This window comes from Cyrtonyx montezumae, unplaced genomic scaffold, assembly GCF_038088225.1.
Source record: "Cyrtonyx montezumae isolate F1298 unplaced genomic scaffold, pur_monq_1.0 scaffold_8, whole genome shotgun sequence".
In the NCBI taxonomy this organism is placed as follows: Eukaryota; Metazoa; Chordata; class Aves; order Galliformes; family Odontophoridae; genus Cyrtonyx; species Cyrtonyx montezumae.
Genome location: NW_027072089.1, coordinates 78,319,612 through 78,334,940, shown reverse-complemented (window position 1 = coordinate 78,334,940; position 15,329 = coordinate 78,319,612). Strand labels below are relative to the sequence as shown.

The following is a 15,329-nucleotide window of genomic DNA, read 5'->3' as shown; positions in this document are numbered from 1 at the left end:
CCACCAGTTTTTGACTATGTCTCAAAGATTCATACAGCGTATCACAACCTCGTCTAGCAGCTCAGGAAAATAAAAACTTTCCTCTGAAAGAGGCAGCAAACTGAAATTAATAGGAAAAATGCAGTAGCACATGCTTGGCCATAAAGCCCATCGTGGTGAGCAAGAATGGAATTTGGGAATCTTGGTTTACAGCCATGAAGTGAAGTATTGGTTCTAGCAAAGCCAAACAAAATTCCAGTGGACTTCAGAGGAGTCATGATTCCTCAACAAATTAGAAAGATTGTCTCTAGCATGAATACCAAAGTACACATACACTTCACTTAGTAGAAAAGAAAATGGGAAATTCCAGTAGTTACAGTTACCTTGGATTTCCAGAAGATTTTACTAAGTCCTTCTCTAAAGGACTAAGAATATTAAGCAGCCATAGGATACGGCTCAAATACATAAACTGCTTGCTTAAAGATAGAAACAAGGCTGCAGTAAATGGTATGTTTTCACCGAAGAAAATTTCCACATGGCATGTGCTAGAAACTCTGCTGTTCAATATATTCATAAATGACAAGTTAAAGAGGTTACAAAGTCTGCTGATGATATTAATTCATTCAGAACATAAAGACAGTAAAAGCTAGAACAAAATGCAGAACACATCTTATGAGACTGAGTGGTGCTATAAAACAGCCACTGAAATTGAATGAACAAAGAGATGCACACAGGCAAAAGCAATCTTATATTCACAGATGGCAGGCCCTGAACTGACTGCTATACCTCACACATTAAAACATGGGACTATAGTAAGCAGACCAGTGAAAAACATCAACTTGATGTTTAATGTTGATTTAATAGAAAACAATTCTGTAGGAGAAAATAAGTGTACAGTACTATGTAAAAGTACATTCACACTGTATGTCTCCAAGATGATATTCTCCTATCTCAACATCCCAGCAATAAAACCGATTCGTTAAAAAGCACCAAAAGCACCAGGGAGGGTCAAAAACATATGCAGAAGAATTAAATTAACTTTACTTCTCATCCTGAGAAAGTGTCAACAGAAGGTAACGGTCATCAAAAGAACCAGAACAATTCAAATGAACCACATTAAAATCAATACTGAGAAGTTCTTCACACAAGCTGTAGCTGCATTGTTGAATCCACTTTGTCACAGACTGTATGTACTAATTGACTCTTACACTAACACAAGGAACAGTAATGCTCAGTGACCTTTTCAATACACTGAAAACAGCACTGATAGAAAGTCTCAGCACCTGGGAAAGTAGCAAAGGAGGGTACCTTTATATCTACTTTCTTTTCATACACTCCCATATGCATTTATTCTTTGTAAGTTTTCAGCTGAACTAGGCTAAGGGGCCATTTAAAGTACAGTTATTCAGAGTTTCTAGACATTGGAGAGCATCCCTGAGTTCATGGATTCAAGTGCATAGTCAAGAAAGGGCATGTCTCATAAACACAGTATTATTTGCAAAGAAAATAAAGTTCTAATCAAATCCTAAATATGCCATTCTACAGTCTCAAAAGTTGTAAATTTATTTTCAGCTTACCTATGAGGTCTGTAGGGCCAGTTCCCAAATTTTCTCCTCGAATTGTCACTTTCGTCCATGAGATGCCCTCATTGGGAGAGATGCCAGTCACAAGTGGGGGCTGGCGTGCTCGAGACATGATGCCTACTTAGTTAATGCAAGGTAAGTGACTTGCACCTGTTTAACAAGAAACAATCATTTTAAGATAACTATACTATGTAAAAGTTATTCAAAAACCTTTTAAAATGATAAAAAAGTATATGTGAAACACCATTCTCAAAACTCTTTTTGCCACAGTTATCAAATAAAGAATACTTACACCTTTTTTTGCACTTTTTTAAATAATTGGCATAGCCATAGATCTGAATTGAAAAGAAAACATAGATTCAGAAGAAAACCCCAAATCCTCAAAACACATGATATCACACCAAAATCACTTATGCCAAAAACTTTCACTCTTCTATTATAAAGTTATCATTGCATTTCTCAAAGTTTAGAATTTTTAAGTAATTGTCTATGGATATATATTTGGATTACTTCCTCATCAAGAACTGACTTAGTGGCAAAAAAACCCATTGGGAGGAAGCCCCAGCACTGATCTGTATTAAGCATCAATGTTTTGATAAAACTAGAGAAGAAAAGCATTACTTAAACACCACACAAGCAAAAAACACCAATAAAACAGACATATCAAAACACACAAACATTGATGTACATGAAATTACCAAAAAAAGTATATCCAGAAGAATCAAACACTGGTACGGCACCTAAGTCACAAGCAACCAGGAATTCCTATTGTTTGTTAGCAGTTTCCTTCATGCATCCACAAGCAGCAGGTAAGCACAACCTGAAGCAAGTTAGTTCCCACCAACATCCCCACATTTAAAATTCTTAACTACAAATCTATTAACTGGATTCAAAGAAGCTCTTGGAAGGAAGATTTTTTAAATTATTTTCTGAAGCTGGAATGTATATTGAAAACCAAGATGGAATAGGAGAGGTAGGAAGAAGGAGGAAGATCTCACAATCAAAAGAAATTGAATACCGCTCCTATAAGAGAAACCAATCTCTATCTACACCACAGACGCATAGAAGATGACTTACAATAAAACTTTACAGTAAAACATCTCAGTTTCTTAATTTCAGATACACTCACCTGTGCAAACATATACTGAATGTAAGAAATACAATAATCAGAAATATTCTAAATAGGACCGTTAACTTTAGATAAATTTTTGAGACTACTATTGAAGAATACTCAACTAACAAGGTGAAGACTCTTGTGGAATAAGCAAAAACTTAAGAAATTTTAGTATGTGAGCCACGCCCATTACATAAAGGATAAAAGTGAAGAGCCCACAATTAATTTGCCCTGGGAACCAATGCTTTTTGATTTGCTTTAACTGACAAACCTCAGAACATCTGACCAGTTGAAGTCTCAAAATTAAGGATTACATTATGTTTTTAGTTTAACAATTCTCAGGCTCCTGCAAGTAACAAACAGATGAAAAAAGGAATTCAACAATTTAGTCATGTACATCCTCTTATAAACTGTTATGTAAAATGCTGAAATGTTTCATATCTCTACCATGGGCTACAGAAGTCAATGGACACTGTCTACAATCTCACTGGAACAACATTGAAGGAAAATAGGACAGTATCAGCAGACTACAAAGAGTCAGCTGTCAGTAATCTCTAGATAGAGAAGAAAAGGTTATGCTCTGGCAGGCACAGTCCCCTCTCTCCTGCTCCTGTAGCCCAGCTTATATCTCCTTCTCTGTTTTTCAGAAGCAATCAGTCCCTGCCTCACTTCAATACTGAAGCCAGGTCCAAGTTCTGCAGCTGAAATATTTCCTGTGCTCATCCTGCCCATCTTCCCACTGACTTCTTTTGCACATTGTCAACAAAGGAAGACAAGAGGGGTTAATACCCCACCACTCCATTTGAATCCTGACACATTGATAATTCCTCTTCCATACCTCTTATCTGTTTGTTCATATAGCTCACCTGAACTACTGTTGGTCCACTTCCTTGCTGAAAACAATAAACTCAATCAGCTGTCAGGATTACTAGCTGCACAACACGCTAAGCTATCGTCTCACATGCACTGGATGAGGGAAGGCTTTGAAGCCTTTTTTGCTGCATTACCAAGGCATTGCCTGACTACACAACAGGCAGCGCAACAGAAATAAGCTTCCAAGCTTAATCCTACCCACAGCAATCAGAAACTGAAAACACAAGGGAAGTTTTGTTTACTCCTATGCAATCAGAGCACAGGCACAGAAGATCCAATCTTTCAGTATATCAAGTTTCTGGGGTCACACAATCAGGTACATAACCTCACCAAGAATGATAAGGACAAACTCCATGTACCCCTCTACATCTTATCCATAGATACATGGAATGTAAGAGTTTGCAGCATTCTTCACATATCCTCAGTAGATCTCTAAGACACACAACTGAGGCAAAGAAAGAGTGGGACTACCCATTTAATCATCTTCCTCAGGAAGCAGCATAGACTGAGATATCAGTGTCACGATATAAACTAACTTCAATATCCTATATAGATCTTTACAAAATAAACAGCAAGAAACAAAAAAAAAAAAAAAAAAAAAAAAAACCAGAAAACCACCAACATCTTTGAGCAAGAAACTCAGTGGTAATAGGGAGGCAAAATTCTAGAGGAAAATGAGCAAACTAGAAGCTATTCAGGCATTTTTTGGTTGATTCTCACTCTCTTGCATCCAATCTCATGGTTCCTTGCATTGTAGCTACTGTTCCTTTCAAAATACCTAGGCGTACAGATTACTGGCTTGTATCAGTATCAAAGCTCAAAAGTAATATTACAATGTATTTCTCCGGATTTCAGAAATTGGCACTGTATCTCTCCTCACGATAAGCTGAATAAATGCAATAAAAATGCTGAGCCTACTGAAGTCTAACATTTCTTCTAAATTATTTCCATACTTATTGTAGAATTGTTTCAAAATACCTCACTTGGATGAGAAGACCACAGTAAATCCCAACACATTATAAGAGCACTACAGTATTGAGATGCTCTATTATTCCATTTTATTTATTTATTTTTTTTTTAAGAAAAATTGGTTTCATTTATTTCAAAGAATAAATGATGGAATAGCATGTAATCTATCCTTGCAACAGAGATAAAAAAATGCTTGTCTTCATTTATAGTATTTTCCCTCCTCCTTTTGACACACATGTCAATACATAATGCAACTAAATTGTTTAATGTGAAGCATAGCTTGCATAGCCTTACAACCCAAGTGACAGTTTTATTTTAGTTTATCTTGTTAATTTTAAGGCCAAGCTGAAAAAATAATTATTTTTAGTTTCATCAAGAAATTGAAGTTTCACTTTTAAATTTTCACTAAATCTTACTAAGAATAACTGCAATTCACCCTACAGAGAAAACTCTTTTTTTTAATATGTAACATAAAATAACATTTTAAAACAAAAATCATCTTTCTTACTCAAAGATTGGTTTGTATACAGAGCAGGGGAGATTGAGCAAAATCTGTTTTCTCTATGAGATACTTATTCTGAAAAAAAGGGCTTACCGAAGAAGTGTTAACAAGACTACGTTTTTGCAATAAGTATTCTTGTTTTACACCAACAGAAGTCTCTTTTCTGTCTTCGCTCTTTTTAAAACTTCATTTCCTCACAGTATCTCCTCAAAAGCTTAACATGGATGACATCTGTCTGACTGTTCCTACAGTCTTGTCCGTATTATTCTCTCTACTATTCCGTCACAGTTCTTGTTATGAAGTGCAAGGAGTTAGAAAGCCTCTGTGAAGACCACCTACCACAAAGCCACCTTGAAAAATGCCTTTCACAAACATCATCTTCATCTTTACGTGAGCTTCTCAAATAAACCGTCCTCTCACAGAGGTTTAGCTCAACAAATAAATAAATAAATAGAAATCCAGACTGCTCTGAAAACTACAGGCTTGCTAAGGATGGGATATCATCACTCTTTATCCTATGAAAAGCCACTTTTAAAAACGCACAGTGAATAAATGAAATATCCTACATAAGGAAAAACACAAGGCCAGACGCTCTTCTGGAGACTTCATTTAAAACAGGAATGCTTAAATAGGTTCCCACATGAAACTTTCAATGACAAGCAGAGATGAAACGCAAAGAGAAAGGACATCACCAACACCTACCATAATTGTTATGTAACACAGAGCACTGCTTACTGTTCTCAAAGCAATACCAAAATACAACGTAAGTGAAAAGCAGAGAATTTAGGGATACCGAACTGTCCTGTATGTTAAAACCACAAAGGGAAACTACAAACACAGCAAAGGCAGAGAACTTCGGAAGACAAGTGACAACAAGATGCACCTAACAAATTTCACCCACAAAAGAATTAGCAGTTGAGAGGTGATAGAAAGGTGTTTCTGGATTCTAAAAAAAGAAGGTGAGCTGGCTTCAGTGACTGAAAAGTCTGTTAAGTAAAGTTTTCTATACCACTCTGTCACAAACACTAAGCTTAAAAGACACTCCGGAAGGAAGGAAGAATCAAAGTCAACATAAATGTCACAGTCAACTAACAAATGGAATCTAAGTTGTCAAGGAGGGACGAAAGAAAAAGTCTTTGTCATATGTCTAAGAAAGCGTAAACTATAACAAGGTAAAAACGATATCCACATACAATTAAAGCCTTCAGCTATCAAGTGCCTATTTGTGCTCTGTCACACATGATACACATGACTGAATACCATTAAAAACATTTAGACACAAGTACAGTAGGAACAACCACAGCATCTTCCCTGTTCAAATCACAGTATGCCTTCAAAGTTGTTTGCTTACCCAACAAACGAACCCCAAACCAGTATGTTGGGTACTCGTGTCACACTAACACTGCAGCATTAAATGCCCTGTGAAAGAACAGATTTATGAAACGGATGATTTTAAACAATCTGTAAATGCTTAGATTCCAGAATAGGTGATGGCCTTTGCACCTTAAACTACACAAACTCGTGCTTCTACTAAATAAATCTAGGTATTTGCTTTCACTAGGAAACCCAGAGGGTCCCCCAAGTACAACATTCTACAACAGCATCAGCGAAGGAACACGGCAAATGACCCAAAGAAGGACGACATAGCAAAAAGTTTTCTATGTTTGCATTCAAAACCATTACAAAATGACAGAAAAACATTATTGCAACCTTTTCCGTGCTTTATCTTCCCAACGGTATAAATTCAGGCAGACAATCTACATAAACTAAGATTTAAAAGCATCCAAAAAGCAGCACTGTGAAAATAACTGACATTTATTAACCCCTCTGGAGATCTTCAGTGCCCTAGAATTTCCACAGCCTTCAACACTGCATTAATAATACAAAGTCCATTCCTGCAAGCCTGCCAGGAAAGACTGGGAAGTGAATAAGCTAAACAATGCTGAAATTCCAAGTGATATTAAGAATCTACACATGTTTATTTAAATAATAAAAGAAGACTTGTCAATTTAAACAAGAAATGTTCACAAATCTTACATTTGAGGGGGGAAGAAAAAAGTCTTCAAAACACCACTAAGCTACTTATAATGAAAAGATGAACAAACAGGATAAAAAAAAAAAAGGGAGGGGGGGGCAATTTCATCACATAGAAAACAACGAAGCCTCATTTGTCTTGTTCTGCCATATCCAGCATGCTGATTCAAGTCAATATTAACACTGACAAACATGTTAACCTACGGGACAATGTCGTACACCAGAATCAATTTTGATTTGGGAAGATGCACGCATTTTGAGATGGGAGGGCAAACTGAAAACGATTGAGAGTATTGAAAGACATAAGATGATACTCCCTTATTTTAAAAGGGCTACTGAGTACTGCAGCCAGTCACAAAGTCCACACTGGTGACTTCAGCTTGGGGACAGGCAGAGGAATAAGGGCGTCCGCTTTGCTTTCACAACGGCACTACCTGTCTATTTTATCAACATCTCCAATGCCCTGCTTTACTTAACCCAGCAAGGTACACCTTTGTGGCGATGTATCCTGACACGGTGAAAGCAAAATAATCACAGCACTCAGCAACACCATTAACATTGTCGAGTGGCGAGGAATTAAAAGCTGGACCCGAGGCAGATGCTGGGAGAGAGTTGGGTAAAAGAGCTCAGGGCATATTTCAGAGCACGCTGCAGCTGTGAGGGATTGACACTGCTAACTGTGGAATCAAGCTCAGGAGAAACTCCGGGCACAGTTCCGGCATCCGAAATAAATTAAAGTAAACAGTGTTGCTCTCTCTCATCCACCCTGTTAGCAGGCTCTCTGTTGAGCTGGAGACCACACACCCAGACCACACAGCACCAGCTGAACTCACTCGCACGCAACATCTAGAAGCTGTCACTCTGTTGAGGTATGGAGAGGAAAAAGAGGGGGCAGGAGTCGAGAGAGAGACAGGGAAATAGAGAGTGAGTGAGTGTGTGTGTGTGCGTGTGTGTTTAGAAAAGCTGCCCGCTCTCTCCTCCCATCATTACAGCTGGCTACGTTTTGTGCGGTTGGGAAGGAGGGAAAGAAGGGAGGGATAAAAAAAGACCTATAAACTCACTAAGAAAACATACTGGTCTTGGCCTTTTGTAGTAATGATCTGTACTCCTCCTGAACTAGTTTAGTAGCTGTTGAAGGTCTAACAAAGCATCCATTTAGCATCAATTAACCTTCTATCTATCACGTGTCAAAAAGAAATCTACATCTGTATAAATCCATTTCATTGCACATTCTCAATGGCAGCACAGTATCAGCTATGACACACAACACACCTATATCCTGATACATTGTTAACTCAGGAATTGCGATAGGTTATTTATTTGCAGAAGGGAGAGACTCCCCACAAAGAACACTTAACGTAGGAGTGAGATTACAATGTCAAAATGCTGAATTTCTCTATAAACATTCCGCCCTGAAATGAAGTTTTGCTCATTAGGATCTTACACCGTAAACATCCTGAATGAAATTAACCAGCCTATATATTACGAGTTGTGATCTGTAGCAAAGAAGTAAGAATATTTCATTCTAAAAATAGGTTAAGATTGCCTGCTCGTTGCAGGGGAGTTGGACTAGATGACCTCTAGAGCTCCCTTTCAACTCTGAGGATTCTATGCTTGTATAAAATTGATCTAACAGTACAGACAAACAGAGACTTCTACAGCAGTAGGCTTGGAGAGGATTTGTTGATTTCTTTTAGTTCAGAAAATCATTTTATGGTCAATTTTATCACCTGTTGAAATAGGAAAAGTCAAACGAACCGTATGAATATTATTTAGTTACAGAGAAAGTTTCCTTCCCTCACACTCTGCCACCAAAAGCACAAGAATCTACTCCATCAAATTCACTCACAAATATAATTTAACCCACTTACATGGCCCAACAGCTCACAGCCACACTGCCACCTTTATTCAAAAACCCATTCACTTAAATGACAACAGCAATTTCCACATGCTACTGCTAAACGAAATCAGCAATACTACCGTAATCCAAATGTCAATTCCAGCCCTATAAACCTGAATGAGGTTATTTTCATAGGAGAAAACCTAAAAAAAAAAAAAATCCTGGAAGTATCACCTTATTGAAAAACAAGGCCTTTCAGACAACTTAGCTTTAAAATTCTATAACTTCACAGCGCAAATAAACTATTGCTCCAACTTATTAAGAATGTCTATATACTATTTTATGCCATTTCTTGAATAAACAAACTTCTGCTACTACATTCTGTGTTACAGCACATACTCATTACCAAGTCTCAAGGTAAACCAGTTATATTTTATGAATGTCTGCTCCGGTCGCACTCAGGTGGCTAGAAAACAGCAGTACCTTCTTAGAAAGTGTAATTCAAGGAAGCCTGAGCACAGATGTTTCTCCCCCAAATTTCTGCTATTTTCATTATAAATCGCATTATAACTCCCCAGAAATTAAGTCATCTACTTGTTAAAAGCTTCTGTATTTATTACGTGACACATCACTGTAATCTTGCAGCATCATGAAGAAAAGCCTTAAACATATATATACATAAACATATATATAGAAAAAAGTAAACTCAGCTTTACACAAAACCATATCACAGATGGCCATAAATCTCCCGTTCATTTCTACATTCTCAAAGCATATGCTTTCCTACATCTGCTTCTACCTCCAAAAATCCAGTAAGTTTGCTTCATCTAGAAGTCATAACCCTCCCTGTCTAACATTTAAACCATTCATCCCTTTTTTCTTCTAGGTTTCTAAAGTTTATCATCACTTTCTGCATTATTTTAGTTATCAGAAGAACGGTGAAGAATCTTAATACCTTCATCATCGTTCTACCTTATGTTATTCACAGGCAAAAATCAGAAATCAATACTGCAAGCATAAAAAAAAACTTTCAAGCACGTTATGCAAATGCACTCAAAAAGATCCAGAAGTTCAAAAAATAAACGAAATAAATCCCAATGGGATGGGATTTATTTTCTTTCTTTTTTTTTTTTAAACAGAGAAAAGAAACGAGACACCACAGATTTTTTCTAAGCCCTACAACTATACACAATATTCTTTATAAAAACACTATATCACCACTGTAATTACACAGTTCATATGACTGAAGGTTTAACTTGTGCTCTCGTAGGTAGGACTGCCGCAGTAAAAGTAACATCTACCGTGCAGCTTTTGGAGCACTTGCTTTTGTTTCAGAAACGTTGAAGAGGTAAGGCATGTACTTCTGTTGCTGAGATCCCTGTACTTCTCATGTTCTCACCCAAACATCACATTCCGTCCCTCACTAAGGGAAGTACGCCAGAGATATGCTATAGTATCTCTCTGTCTTCACACAGGCAAACACACACAGCACTGGTGCACATGTATGTTTCTTACGTATTTCAGCCTGCCTCTATCTTACATACTCCCAACCTTCACTTCCACTTATCTAAAATTCTTATCTACTGTTTGAAAATATTCATCTATTCTAATGAGTGAAGTTCTCTCACTGCCTTCTATGCTGATGAAACATGAGAAAACGTGAGATAAACGCACCCACTCCCCTATGCAGTTTCTTAACTTTCTGCCCAACATTCAGGTTCCCAGAAAGAATGAAGGCACTCACATTGAAAACTCAAGTGAGATCTGAAGTGTTACCGTACTGTCAGAATTTGAAAATACAAAACGTGAAGCTGTTGCTTTTTTAATTGAGGTTTTAGGATCTCATTAAAAATTCAGTCAGTCTCCAACGCAAAATTTGGCGTTCACGAATAAAAGTTTGCTCAGCAAAAAACAAAAACTGATGAGGACTTCTGGATGTGCTATGGGAATTTCTGAATGCAGGGTACACACTACTTTCAGCATAGCCACAAAGCGAAAGCAAGAACACAGGATGTAAGCCTAACTAACTGAAACACCATGGGTTCATATCATCATCTGACCCACAGGCGCTGTCATGCTGACAGAACTTCCACCGGCTTCTGTGCAATATACCTGAGGTTTGCTTTAGAAAAATTCAACTGGAAACTTAAATCTGCAGGTCCCTTATGGTCAAGAGAAAAAAAGATAAAGAACAACAAAACCTATAAAGGGCTTTGTGTCTCAGAAACTTTGTTTTCCTTGAAATCCAAACAAACAAGTAAAGAAAGGAAACACGGGCTTTCCCTGAGTGCACTCATAGTATATTCTACTGAAAATGCTGAGTGCTCTGTATGCACTGATTAATAACTGTTGTCAAAGAAGCCTACACATCAATTTCCTCTTAATAAGAAGCACTAAATAGTCCCGAACTCACATAAGAAGTACAAATGTTCCATATACACAAAACAAGGGGAGGAGAGGAGGCATTCGACTTGATTTAGTTTAAAATATAAAATGCTTAGCTTACCTTCCCCTAATCAAAATACACAACATAACAATTGCACAATTAATCCTCATTTTTTAGGCATTTGACCCATTACTCAGCTTCTGGGAAAGCTGCCTTGGATTCATTTTTCCAGGACATACAAAAAACAAGGATCTCTCTTCTCCCCCCCTTCCTCCAACTTCGGACACTGGGAGAACAACCATTTAACCATGATTTAACTGCTTTTGGACTGAAACACTAAATTCTATTCCTTCAAAAATATTTGAGTTAACAATTTTTATTTTTTTTAATAAATCAGCTTTATTTTTAAATTGCTATTTTTCAAGCTGTAAACACAGATGTTTGTGTCCTGTGCAAAAGACAAAACACCAGCCTGACATGACTGCCCTATGCGGGCACTACCTACTCACCCAATACCCTACAAACAGCTTTACAAACAGAACTTTCCCATTGCCCAGTACTGCTTCCCTTGCTTGGGGAAAGCAGTCTGACAGACAACATGGCACAAAACAGATTTACAGAAGGTAGGTGGTCTAAACTAAAGGTTAAGCTGAAGAGCAGCATCTGACTTCCACTGAAGATATCCATTTAGCTATTTTCTGATTTCAACCATTCAAGTGTGCTTTTAAGTACAGCACCAGATGCCGCTCATACTGAAGTCTCCCACAGAAAATAAATTCACTGTAACACATACAATCTTCCAAGCAATATTGTCAAGACCTTCATTTCAAACTGAAGTACTACGGATTTCTTCTGTGCAAAACATTCATGTGCCCTTTTTGCATTTTTAATTTACATATTAAAAGTAATGCACAGACATCTGAAATATGTGCAAGTAATATCCACTTGTGCTTCACACACTTGTTCTGGAATTAAACTACAGTTTTGTTCTCATGTATGCTTTCAGTGGCTGTCAGAACCTGCATTTTAAAAAATAACTTATAAATTCAGACTTCCCTGACCATCCTATTCAAGTCTTGCTCCTTCTCCCCCCACCCTTTAAATGGATTCAAAGGAAAAGTAGAAAAGCCCAGAAGAAGTGAATCAAAATTAACACACAGCTGATGATTAGTTTCAAGTACAATGCTCAAGACTTACTGGATTTACGGCCAGCTATATCACACTGACAGAAATTGATTAAGTAGGGTTTAACACATCTCAAGCTTTCATCACTAAAAAGAGGTCAGCGGCCTCTGTTTCTTGTCTACCACTTAATGTGCCTCAGAGCAGCTTCACTGTGAGGAGCAGCCTCATCAACAGACTGTATGAGTGGATGATTTTTCATGAGACCTCAGGAAACTACTGGTGAATCATATTTTTAATATTTAAGACATTGTTTATGGCTCATATGTTCTCAACACAAGGAATCCTACAACTCAAAACACTCAGATCTGAATACCGCAGGTCCAAAAACACTTGGTGAGCGTTACCTTCAGTACTGAAGATAAAACAGCTTTCCAATTGAATAACATCAACAGGCACAGTGTTGAATATTTTATTCTACAGACATTTCTTCTGTGCTTTTTTTCCTCCTTAGGTTCATGACTAGAATTGATTTACCACTAAGTTCTAAAAAAACCCATTAACTTTGAGTGCTATCAGGCACTAATTTCTGATAAGGGAAATACATCACTAAAGGAATTACTGAGTAAAAAACAGACTGTAATTTATTGAACTACTGCCATAAAAACACAAGACAACTTTATGTTAACAAAAAAAAAAAAGAACAAATTAAAAAAGCGCAAGCTTGGTTGGTAGAATACATTTAATTGAATAGTTTCACCTCTGATAAACACTAAAAAAAGTTAAGTTTTCCATATAGAAAGAAAACCATCAAACAATATACCACCAGAAGACAAACGAGTGTTATTTTCTCTGAAATAAATCATGCGAGTATAATGAAAATCACTGCATCCTGTTTAAAACAGCAGAACCCCTGGTTAAGTAAAAACACTGTTGTCCAAGGGTGGGCATAAATCATGGACCCTGTAAACTAAGCGATCCATGGGAAAGAAAGCAGAATCAGGGCATGCTTCTGGCTGCTCCTTGCTGGGTCAGTGCAAGCTGTAACAGACACTACGGCAACAGGGAACGAAGGATGACAGAGCTTTTCTCCGGGGGAGCAAAAATAAAGCAAGAAATCCAACCTGCTTTGCTAAGCGACAAGCTTTAGCAGCAGTTTACAATTAAAAACAAACAAACAAACAACTGAAAAGAAAAACCCAGAAACCATTGGGTGGTAACCCTGCCCACGGCCGAGGGTTGGAACTGGATAATCTTTAAGGTCCCTTTTAAAGTAAACCATTCTGTGATTCCAACTAGAAGCTTTTCCAATGGTTTGATGGTTTTAACAAAAGGAAAAAGTCAAATCGTAAGGAAAAAGGAAACTGGTGTTTACAGCCAGGAAACCGAAGTGAGACTGCAATTTCCAACTAAATTTAACTGTTAACAGGCATTAACAGCCCAGGTTTGAGCTGATGCTCTGCTAGAGCTAAGCTGGTTGGGAAAGGGGACCCATCCCCGCGTGCAGGCGGCTGCTCCCCTCAGTGAGGAACCGTACCGCGGTTCCTCGTTATGTTCATTAAGTTAATGCCCCGGCGCTCCGCCCGTGCCTCTCCCGGCCTACTTCCTGCACAGCCCCCAACACGCGGAACCACCTCCCGGCCGGGCCGGGTCCCACGCGGCGCTTCCCGACCCCCCCGGGATGGGGACGCTCTCCGCCCCAGCGCAAGGGGGGAGGACCGGGGCTGCCCCGCTGTCACTCACCGCCCGCCGCGCTCGTGTCCGGCACCCGGGCAGCGCCGCTCCCGGCAGCGCCTCCGCGTCCGGCGGGCGCAGGCACCGGCAGCCGCCGCACGAGGACATCGATGGAGCGCAGAGAGATCGAGGAGGAGCGGCCGAACCCGCCCAACAAAGGGGCAGGAGGAGGGGCGGTCGGCTTCCTTGCGTCAGGGAGGTGTCCCTCGTGGATGAGAAGAAACGGAGTGGTAATAAATAGTAATAAACTGCAAAGATCATGTGTTCCCCGAGGGCTGTGTGCAGGCAGAGACGTACCCCAGGCGTCTGGTGCACAAGGTGATGCGCAAAAGAGAAAGGTGGCGTGACTGTGTGGCAGGAATCACAGAATCACAGAAACGTAGGTGTTGGAAAGGAGCTCTAGAGATCATCGAGCCCAACCCCCATGCCGAAGCAGCTCCCTAGCCCAGGTTGCACAGGTCGGCGTCCAGGCGGGTCTGGAACATCTCCAGAGTAGACTCCACCACCGCTCTGTGCAGCTGTGCCAGTGCTCCGTCACTGCCCTGGAAGATGGGTTCCTGCCATTTCTTGGCTCCATTTTTTTCAGGTTGTTCCCCAGCAGTCTGACCCCCTGGGCAGTGGCTTTCCGGCACTGCTGCAGAGCTGCACAGAAACAGGACGCAGCTGCTGCAGGAGCTGGCGGTGGGCAGACAGCACGGGCAGAGCTTGGTCATACAAATTGGTCCTTGTTTCCCAATGAAAATGTGGGGATGTGTCTTACCCAACCATCTTTCTACAGGAGGCACCTCTGTACAAAGGCTCTTCTTCCTTGTGGAAAGGATCAGATGTCCTTTTCCCCTTTCTGCTGGGACTGTTTGGAGTTTGGTTGCAAAAGCCCAGTGCAAATGAAATCTTAATGGAAAGCAGATAATAAGCAGTGAGAAAGAAAACATAAAGGAGAATCAGTTGCTCAGTTTTGCCAAACCAGACCTAAAGTGGGACATTAGTGGGTAAAAGGAATTATCTTTCATAAAACCTCATTTTTAGCACCATAGAAAGCATTATGGCAGAGAAATGTCCTTTCCCTCACTTTTATTTTTTTTATTTTTATTTTTTTTTGCTAGAGGTGAGAGCTGCTGAAGTTATAGGCTGTAGTATCTCAGTGGGTGAATAAACAGCTCTTTACTGACTCTTTCTTCTAGCTTTGTTCAATC

General features: G+C 39.2%; 1 protein-coding gene across 1 annotated transcript in view; it reads right to left on the bottom strand.

Annotated features, from left to right (window-relative positions):
- The window catches only part of EXOC2 (exocyst complex component 2), a 127,912-nt gene extending 113,705 nt beyond the window's left edge, over window positions 1-14,207 (bottom strand). The window contains exons 1-2 of the mRNA XM_065753320.1: window positions 14,146-14,207; window positions 1,557-1,712 (exon numbers count right to left, since the gene is read on the bottom strand). Of these exons, the coding sequence (XP_065609392.1) occupies window positions 1,557-1,674 (118 nt within the window). The 5' untranslated portion in view covers window positions 1,675-1,712; window positions 14,146-14,207. The remainder of the gene's footprint in view (window positions 1-1,556; window positions 1,713-14,145) is intronic.
- Between the last annotated feature and the right edge of the window lie 1,122 nt (window positions 14,208-15,329).